The sequence below is a fragment of the Atta cephalotes genome (genome assembly GCF_000143395.1).
Source record: "Atta cephalotes unplaced genomic scaffold scaffold00043, whole genome shotgun sequence".
Lineage (NCBI taxonomy): Eukaryota > Metazoa > Arthropoda > Insecta > Hymenoptera > Formicidae > Atta > Atta cephalotes.
Window position 1 is genome coordinate 5,530 of NW_012130107.1, and position 11,214 is coordinate 16,743.

At 29.1% G+C, this 11,214-nt stretch overlaps 1 protein-coding gene across 1 annotated transcript in view; it reads right to left on the reverse strand.

Moving 5' to 3' along the window:
* Positions 1-8,210: 8,210 nt before the first annotated feature.
* Positions 8,211-11,214, reverse strand: part of LOC105622332 — a gene marked incomplete at its 3' end in the record, with an annotated part of 62,219 nt that continues 59,215 nt past the window's right edge. Inside the window, exon 3 of the mRNA XM_012203750.1 lies at positions 8,211-8,381. Coding sequence (XP_012059140.1) covers positions 8,211-8,381 — 171 coding nt within the window. The remainder of the gene's footprint in view (positions 8,382-11,214) is intronic.

Below are 11,214 nucleotides of genomic sequence, written 5' to 3' on the forward strand. Positions count from 1 at the left end.
ATCGTGGATTTACGCTTTTTTATGTATACATATATATATATACACACACACACACACACACATACACACACATACACACACATACACACACACACACACACACACACACACACATACACACACACACACAATGATTTATAATGCTAATTTCCTATCGTTTTAATTCAATCGTATTTTAAGCGACTAAATCGCGCGGAATATTTGTGTCATTCATCATGCTTACTGGATATGATTCGTTAATCACGAGAAAATTAATCAATCGCGCGAGATAATCGCTAAATGAGATAGGGAAAGCGATCGTTATGCGTCTTGAGATGAAACGCGACAAGCGGAATGATTTATCCACTTGCTTCAATGTTAGTACGCGAATTGTGAACCGGCGACTTAGGTAAACAAATGTTTGGTTGGGCGTTTGTTTTCGTGATGATGCAGCATCGAGATGCATAGCGCGCTAGTTTACACAAAGTCGCCGCGCTATCACTTACAATCGATCAAAGGTTCCTTGATACTTGCGATGTTTATAAAATCATTTTATCTTTGTTTATTATTGTTATATAAATGTTAAACAAGGACAAATAGTATTGGCATTGCGGCTGTCAAACGGAACGTACCCCGAAAACACAGATGTGATATTAAGCGAATTAGGCTGAGTTACTTCCGTCATTTTATTTCAAAGAATACTGTTATTGGAGCAGTATCACATGCTACACTAGCCTATGCATGTGAACACAATGTGAAAAAAAAGACGTCGTGATCGTATTAATTGTCTAAATCGTGTGTTTTAGACAGCTAATCAGACCTATCCTCTCAATGTCGCATCTCTATTTTCTAGGGCTCTAATCGCTTCGTGTGTCACATCAGTCGCATGGTGTTGTATTACTTCTCGAGAAGCAATCACGTATGTGCTGCCTGATACATTTAGCGATTGATCATCTCGTTTGATTAATTTGCACGATTAATGAATCGCTAATGTGTCGAATGAATGATATCCTTTTCCATTATGATGGATATTTTACAGAACTTTGAAATGCTTTTTGAATCGGGAAAACTACGAATGAGCATTAGAAGCCATAGTTCCATTACGTACACGGGCGATAATGATTTCTTTAGCTTGAATTCGAATCGATCGTTCGCGCTATTATGCTTTCTGTCGATCAACCGTAATTTGCTCACTCTCGGAATTGAGCGCGGAATAATGCACAAATTGCCGATCGAGTACAGCGATTCAAATAACGGAAGGCCATGATATTTTATATCGTTCATTTAATGCATACATCGTGGAATTTATACATATATGAAAGTATATCGCATTTAATAATATTGAACATTGATTATATTCTCTCGGACGATCAGTTATACATTTTTTAACCGTCAACTCAATTGATTCGCATCAAGGCAATTGTAACGCTGTTGCAATGTTGCTAGAATATTTAAAAATGTTTCTCGCTTACTGGGACGTATTATTGTTTTTTAGTGTTAGTAACACTTTAGTGTAACATAATCTTAAAGGATGAGGAGATACTCTAAATAGCGAAAAGCCTATTCTACAATTGCGTAAGCGTATAGTTGTAAGTGATTGTAAGAATTAATCAATCACAGTCGAATATTTTTCTTGTATTCGACAGTGATTGGTCAATTCTTATAACTATAACCATTTACAACTATGTTTACGTAATTGTAGAATGGACTTAATACCGTGATATATGTGCTTAATTAGTGAATGTGATCGTTATTTACGTTATTAACTTCGTATCTAATATTTGAGTATTTATTATGTAGAAGAAATTTAATTCGTAAATTGATGATTTGTTCATATATATCTAAATTTATTTAATCAAAATCGCGTAAACAATCGGTAAAGCCATATAATGAGTATTAATTTTGAATATTATGTTTCATGAATGTTTTTCATAACTCATTTAACTCATACATTTACATTCCTTCATGTTGTTTAAATTCTAATATGCAAAAATAATTTCGAGGTTGTATTGCTATTTAACATGTGGGAAGTAGCACAAAAGTTCAGATAGACAGAATTCTCTCGGCGATAATAAGTCTCTTTTTTTTAGCTGAATTTCTTGCACAGTTCATTTTTTTTTCTCTTCGATGTGAAGAGAAAAGAAAGAAAGATGAATCATATAAGAACTTTAGCTAAAAAAACACCTAATTGCTTCTAACGAGTGAAGTTAGCTGCGCGATTTATGAATTTTCCGCCATGTTAGATTCAATTGTTGCATGAACGTTTTGCTCTAGTCTGATCATAAGTACTGACCTTTCAAATCTGTTGGAAGTAAAAACTAATAATTAAAGAAGTTGCGTGATATTGCATCGACTTACGAGACCTCACGGTGTCATCGGTGTCATGTGAATCGTAATGTCGTTCATACAGATTGCATTATTTTTCCGCTGTCGTATAATACAGTTCGCGTCGCATCGTGAGATTAATATCGGGAGTGCCGTGCAAAGTCACGATCATAACTGCTAATATTTTCGTGAGTGAACGTCGCAGTAAATGAACGTCACGAAGAAGCGACAATGGAAGGCGCAAAAGGAATCTGGGAGGCATCGGACGATGGCAAAGCAACCATGAGGTGAGTAATTGTTATTCATTTATTATACGCAGATTTCGCCACTTTTTCAGGCACGTCTTGATTCGTCCATTATGTGATATCCATTATTTGACCGTATAATACGACACTGGAGATTTAACACCGGTGCAATTCTTCGCCAAGTTCGATAGCTAACGTTGCAAGCATGCGAAAAGAGATATTACTGCGAACGCGTTTCACTTATTGTACGGTCGGAATATCGTTCACAATTTTTCACGGATTAATTATGCGAACGAATTAATGGAAATATGCGGTAGCTAGCAACGGTCGCGAACATTTCTTCATTTTTACATTAGCATTTGCAAATCAGATATCTATTAAAAAAATGATTAAAAAATTTAACTGATGCAGTAATTACTTTTTGAAGTATTGATTATTTTGAACACTGCTTTAAAGTATTTATACTTTACAGATCGACGCAGTGCTACAATTCCGCTGCTACGTATTGATCGGTGAGTTTTTATTTTAATTTTGAAGCAATAGATTTGAGAAAATTATGTTACAAGTGTAAATAAAATGTATGCAGAAAAAATGAGAATACAAATAGAGAATATAAAAAAAATTACGAAGCATCTTTTTCTTAATTATTATCAATCATTATAACTAAATTTTTATTTAAATTGATAATAAATCTAATATTTTATATCACTTAATATTATGAAATATCTGAACGTATTATTTATTTAGAAAAAATTTTTTTAAACAAGTAAAATTGTTACTTCATTTGGTGTGCAGATATCTTCTTTATTTAAAAATCTTGAGAACTCTTGACCGTTTCGACTCTCTTTGGAGTCTTCTTCAATAATATTTTTATTCTATTGTATATTTGATTTCACCATTGGTTAGAGTCACTCACAGGTTGCCAAAACTGTGAGTGACTCTACCTTGACTAATCGCGAAATCAAATATAGAATAAGAATATTGAATAAGAATAGAATAAGAATATTGCTGAAGAAGACTCCAAAGAGAGTCGAAATGTTCAAGAGTCTTCACAATTTTTAAATAAAGAAGATATTTATACATCAGAGTAACAATTTTACTTGTTTAAAAAAAATTTTTGCGCACCTCTTTCTGCGCTGACTCTTAGTAGCCTAGATTATTTTTATTTTTGTTATTTCAAAAAGAGAGTCCTTGATAAACACATTTATTTTCTTGTATTATTTATTCTTATAATTATTACAAAAGAATTACAAAATTTAAGTGTCAAAAATAGGAATATTGCAAATAAACGTATTGCAAATAAACATCTTATAATTTATTACCTTGAAATAGATGGGCTGTGATAAAGGTTAGAAAAATTTTTAATATTTATAATTATCTGTCGATTTTTTATCATGTGCAAATACAAAAACGCATATGTATTAAAATTATAAAGGAGATATTCCAAAAAAGGAGATGTCTCATTATTTTTAGCATTTTCTTTTCAATCTTATTCAGCTATGATAAAAATATAAAGAAAAATTAAAACAAAAAATAAATATAATATATTTCTCGATGGATTTTCGCGTTAGTTTTCTAGATTGCAGACAAATGTCAAGACGGAATCTGTTACAGTAATAATGAAGAATGATACATACATGTATGTTTTATGTATAATGTGTACACATGGGAAAATATATTTTGCAATAACGTGTCATAGCGAAGACATTTATGCATTTTTCATGACATGAATGCAACTGATTGAGAATGGCGTTTCCTCGCTTTTATGTTAAAACTGTAGGATCGTCAATTATCGTTTCTTCATTTAATAAAAGCATGACTTTGATATATTTCTCAATTACGCATTTATTAAGCGCGTTAGCTTTCAAATCGAAAATGAATAAAACACTAGGCATCCTATGAGTCTGTTTAAATTAATTCGACATTTATCGTATGATGCATTTATTATATGTATAGTCACAAACGTTTTCTTTTTTAATTATATTTTTCTGTGAATATACATTTAAATCCTTTATTATAAATGACTTTCTCTTTCTATTATTTTTGTTCCAACTTTACATAATTTACGTGTTTTTTTCCTTACATAGGATAATTTATCGGAAATCAGCATAATAATTACTGATAATTACTAAAAACGTTTATTTGATATAATTAAATCTGGCTTTTGAAATATTTTCTCTATAGAGTTGCAAATTGCTTATATTACGCGATTTCCATGAAAGCATATTATTGTAGAAAGCATATTTATGCTATCTATCTTTACATTATCAAGGAAAACAATTCGATACAAAAAGCTAGCCGGTAGGTAATAATTTCTAGTGAGAATCAGGATGTCAAATTATTATTATGTTCGTCGTATTTATGATTTTCAATATCCTGCAATCGATGATTATAAAATGCTCCTATTTTATATGCTGCATAAAGTTATACGGGAGAGTTACACGAGTATCACTATCGCGGTAGTTGAGTACGTAATGAATAACATGATAATTGCATATACACTGAGAAAAATATACTAATTGTAAATATTAACAAATATTTGTTTGAATAAATAACGGAATATTTACTAAATGAGAACATATATTTATTTGGTATAGGAAATCATTAATTTGATTTAACTACAATTTTTTTTATTTAATAAATATTTATTCACTGTAAGTAAATATTAAGTTAGTAATATTTAAAAAAATATTTATTAATATTTAGTACATTTTTCTAATATAGCAATTAATAAGATAACGATTCTATTATATCGTTCAGAATACAGCAATATTCGAAATAAAATATTGATATTTTTAAGTAATATTTAGCAAAACACACAACATATATCTTTTTTATAAGAAATTATTTTATCAGTAATATATATAAATTTGTTAAATTTAGAATATTTAGGAGAAAATTTTCAATAAACATTCCATAATTAAACTCTCTGTAAATTCACATTGCTCGTGAAATTCACGTGAAATTCATTTGCTAGACGAGATCAAACAACTCGGTGAAATAGACTTGCCACAAACTTAAAATAATCTTAATTGGGAGCAAGTAAGCATGCCACTGAAATATACGCGAAATATAAATATAAAATTTTTATGTTAGCAATTTAGAAAGAAGTTAGCAATTTAGAAAGGAGTGAAAAAGAGGAAAAGAAGAAAATAAGAGAAAAAGTGAGAAAGAGAGAGAGAGAGAGAGAGAGAGAGAGAGAAAATGAGAAAGAGAAATTTGCAGTGTAAGACCAGAATATTATTCTTGCTAGAGAGAAATATTTAACAAGATTCACGATTTCTCCTGAAATATTTAATTGTCGCATACACTGAGCAAACGAAAGGTACCATAATTTTCGTGCAATGCTAAATATTCGCAGGATTGCAGATGAGAGATGGGCGTCAAAAGGGGAGTTGAAATTATTTACGCGCCATTGTGAATTATTATAATGGACTGCGATAGAGAATAAAATTCCAATATATTTTCGTTCTTCATGTTTAGTTTCTGCGAATATTACGATTTATCGATTTATTTATTTGTCAAACTTTAGTTGCATTAAGATTTATTTTATAAAATAAAATCATTTTCTTCAGTGACGTAGCTCATGTATTATACATACAACATAAAATTAATTCTACATCACTATGCAGTGTACGTGTTATTAGTATCTAATTTTATCAAGAAATTCAAAATTACAATAGCTATTTGAAATGCAAAATATTAAAATATGCAAAATATTAGAAATTAGTTTCTTAGAAATTAGTTTGGTGGAAATGTCGACAGCATTTCTATAAAAAATAAGAACATAATTTTGATACGATATATTGAAAAAGTGATATTGACAAAATTATAGACATGTTAATGATTATTTAGTTTTAAACAAGAAACAATATGCTTTTTCAAATATTATTTAATAGATAATAATTACTTATGTTTTTTGAATATTTTAATTAATTTCTGTGTAATTAATTAAAAAATTAGATCATAATATAAAACGTGTATTAGTTTTATTTATTATTTTTTAAAGTTTTATTGTTTATCTGCAGTGATATGAATTTATGACAGAAAAGTCATTACAATTTTACATTAATTCATTTAACATTCGTACTGTATTTTTATATATAAATATTTGATTTAGCTTGAAAGCTTTGCGGATGGCATTTTATATAATAATATTAGAGTAAAATATTATATTTGAGCAAAAATATTTTCAATGTGAAGATTTATGTACATATTTAAATATATTTATAGTTTTCAGACTTAATCATAATTACAATATTATGTTAGTTGTAATAAAAAATATTTTCTTGGTTTTTAACAAATTTTAACAAAAAATATAAAAAAATTATGCAACAAAAATTATATCTTTCTTTCTATGTATTGTGTATATGTATACATATTGGAGATAATCTAAAAAGCAAAATCGAATAATAATGAATAGAAAATAGATGGAGTGTTCGAAAAAATTATTTAGCATTTATATGGTAGATAGTACACATCATAATAAGAATACCATAGGTATTCACTAAAGCTTTTTTATATAGATCGAAAACTCAAGATATACGTTTCTAAGATAAACCTAAATAATTTAATATGTTAGTATCTCTCTAAATCTGAATTAGTGGATAGTCACTAATTATCTATTGGCATACTTGATACTGATAATCAGTTCAATTAAAAAAGGAAGAATGTTTGATCATTATATAACTAAAATATTGATATTTGCATATTAATTTCAAATATCATATTCATTGAATTTAAGCACTAAAACAAGATTAGTTAGATCACATAATAAAGATTAGTTAAATTAGGGATCTCACATTTAATTCACTGATTACCAGTGGCATACTTGGCACTGATATTCAGTGATTATCCATTGATTCAGATTTAGAGAGATTATAATTGACTTATTGGCTTCTACATGTCGTATGCGACGAGAAGATTTACTTCAATGTTTACAAATCGCGTTTTGAATGGTTTGATTCAATTTCCACATACATTTTATAATGAAAAATTTTACCGGGAGTCATTAAATTGACATCAACTAGCCATTACGATGGGCATTATGAGGGATCATCTTATTGGGCCCGTAATTCTCCTAAATAGGCTGTTGTCAGCTCTTTATTTCAATTTTTCTTTTTTCACGTTGTATGCAACACATAGAAGAGATAAGAAGTTAGTTATTAATACACAAAATTATTTATATCTTTATATTATATTATGATTGAGTACTACCCTATGTTCACTAGACTTTTTTGTTCAATGTGGTGTCTAAAAATGCTAAATGATTTTTTTAAATCCTGTATAAAAGACAGTACGACACTTGTAGAAAAAGTATTATGCTGATAATTTATTACAATTCTATGAACATTTCTCATTAATTCTAGCAGAAGTTTATACTTTATAATTATTTTTAAATAGAGTTCTGGCTGTAAAATTTTCCAATTTTGATTTTTAAACACAAAAAATGCGGAACTCTTTTTTTATTATATAAGAAATTGAAAATATGACATATTAATTTCGTGAATCTAGCATATTACTTCCTTCCTCTAAAATACAAGAAAAAGATAAATATTTTCACTTTTAGTTACAGATTTTTTTTTTTATATATCGCTTTGCGCATTTTCTAAAAAATATATTATAAATCTAAAACCAGATATATTATAATTAAATATTTACCTTTACACCATAGTTACTCTCCTCGTAAATAATGGAAACATAGCTCCAACCCATCGTCAATACAATATCGACCATCGCTTTGACTTGATAGTGATCGCTAGGTATAGTACGGCTGAAATATTCGAAACGTTGCTTATTGGAAAGCTCTGGACTCGTCGAAAAAAAAGAAACCTGTAACATAATAGTCAATTTTCCATCTTAAATTATTTTCAAATATGAGGGAGTTGATAAATTTTATAATATTGTGTATTCTTGACAATTGCACACGATTTTGTAACAAGGGGATAAAAGTATTTATGCAGTATGTTTGTATAAAATATTTTTATTTGTATAAAATGCAGTGAAATGCATAATGTAGATAAATTATGTTGTTTACGTTTAACTCCATCATCATTTCTTTGCTCTGTCTCTTGAGATTAAATTTATATCCGAGAGTTGTTTTGCTTAAATCTTTAGATTTTTAAAATCGCAGATAAATAATTTTTTATATTAAATCAACAAAAAGCCAAATGAATTTAACTTTACTATTTTTTAAATAACTATCTTCTTGCTTTTTTATTTAAACTTTAAATCGAAATTTGTTTTGTACATTTGCATTTATATTGTTTAAATAAAAAGCATTTAAGTAAACTTGTACATCATTATTAAGATAATGTAGAAGGCAAAAGTGTATTCTCAATCGTTTATATAATAAATAAGTAAGAATTATAAACTTTATAAATATAAAAATATGAGTTTTCAAGTTTTCACAAAAAGAAAATTTCAAAAGTTTTCTTTTTGTGAACTATTATAGATTTTTGTGACATCAAAAGATGCTATGTCAATACATCGAAGTATCCATCATATTCATAGTGATATTACACAATAATAACCATAAAAAACTCAATATAACTTCTATCATTCATGTTCTATCATTCACGTTGATTCGTGAAATGTCGTTTGAAATGTCTGAACTGTTAAAAAGTTTCTTTCCTTTTTTTGTTTCTAATCTTAAAAGTGAAGAAGGATATTGAATTTTTCATTACATTGCGTATGATAATGTAGAATACGGATATTTGCGTTAGTGGATAATTCTGTTCGTGATTGCAGGCGAGTAGTTGTGCTTAACTAAAAGCGAAGTAAACTTGGATCCTGAAAATAGTTGTCGTTCTATCCTCGAATTTTCTGGTTCTACTGCCAGATCGAGAGAGCGAAAACATGTAATGTTTAGAGAGTCACACTGTAAACTTGTATGTTTTTTTGAGAAAGAAAAGTAAAATTTATCGTTTTAAAGTTCATCAATTATTCGTATCGTTTGATACTCTTTAAAGCATATCTATCAGAGCGGGGATTAAGATTTTAGCGCTACGCAGTGATACAGATTCATTAAAAATATCTCAGCAACTTAAATATTGAAATGCTGAAGAAAATATAGCAAAACTCGAAAGGTATGAGTAATCAAACAGTTGTTTCGAAACTTTAAAGATTCAAGAATTTAATAATATAAAGATTTAAAGATTAAAAAGGTGACAAACTCTCAGGCAGCTACAAATAAGAAAAGAATTAAGAAATTTCGTAGAATCACATATTTAAAGAACAAAGAAGTTCACAAAAAAAAATAGATTTTAATAAATGTGTGTGTAATAAAATCAAATACTTAACAATTTGACGATCTAATATACATATATAACGATTTATTCGCGAGTATGAATATAATATAACTTCCAGAGACAGAATATTCAGAAAATGATGACAGTTCTATATAAAGGATCGTTTATCTAAGTCATGCGTTTCATCATAACTTCATAATAAGTTTCATCATCAGTTTGTCGTTTATCTATGGACCAAGTTCTCTCTCTTTTCGTACAATGTTCTTTGTTCATCATTTGTGACACTTATCGAAGAATAGGCGATTTTGAGTTAGCCGCATGTGGCAACGCGGATAATTAATCATCTTTTCGAGGAAAGCGGATGTAAGGCGACACCTTCGCAAAATCGACTTGCCGGTTGATTATACAACTCATGTTACGCCTTAAAGAAACTTTGACGAAGATATATTCCATTATTGTTCTTATGATTATTAACGTGGCGTTTCGCTATGCAAGCTGAATTTCTGCGAGTTTTTATATTTCATTAAAAGACAAATATCGATTGGCTTGAAACAGGATAAGATCTAATTCTAGTAAGTAAGAAACATTTTGGAACATTTAAACAACATTGTAGCAACATTGTAACATTGCTACAATGCTGGGATTTTTTATTATAACATTTATTGTAATTTTTGTTATCTCTAAGCTTTTTTTTTGTTATTACCGTAGATTTTTACATTTTATATGTGATACTCGAGGTTTAGTTCGGTTGCCCTTCGATGATGATTCGATTTGTCTTAGCAAGTAATGAGATTTCAAAATGTTCGATCTGTACAAGCAACGTCGATGCGTAAGCATCAGATGAGTTTATGTAGTGAGAAACGAGGCGGCGTTATCTCACACTATGAAGGTACCAGAGCTACTTTTCTCCGCAACAATGCGCGTCCTATCATACATTGCGGATATTGCACAACATGGAGAATATATTTATCATGGTTTGTCAGATTTAGAGTGGCTACTATATATCCACTATAGTAACTTGCTCGTCCAACTGTATACCCATGCATCGAAGAATCACACAAAACTTCAACTCGGTCCACTTGATTGGCTTGCTTTATTGATTATGCAGTGTCTGTATTTTTCTTTACCTTCAACACTAAAATGAACATATTGATAAAATAATCATATATATAAAATACAGGTGGATAGAAAGTACAGATTTCGGTATTTATTCGGTAATTATTCGCGCGAGATTTTCGCGATGATTTTTCTCTCTTTTTTTGTTTTTTTACTAATGGCGCTAAAAGTCTTTGGAAAATGAATAATATTTGAGGAAATATGGCAGAAATATATTTTTTTTGCTATAAATGTAAGGAAAGAAATAGTAAATAATTTGATACATGTATAAAAACAAATTATTTGACAAAATGAATTAT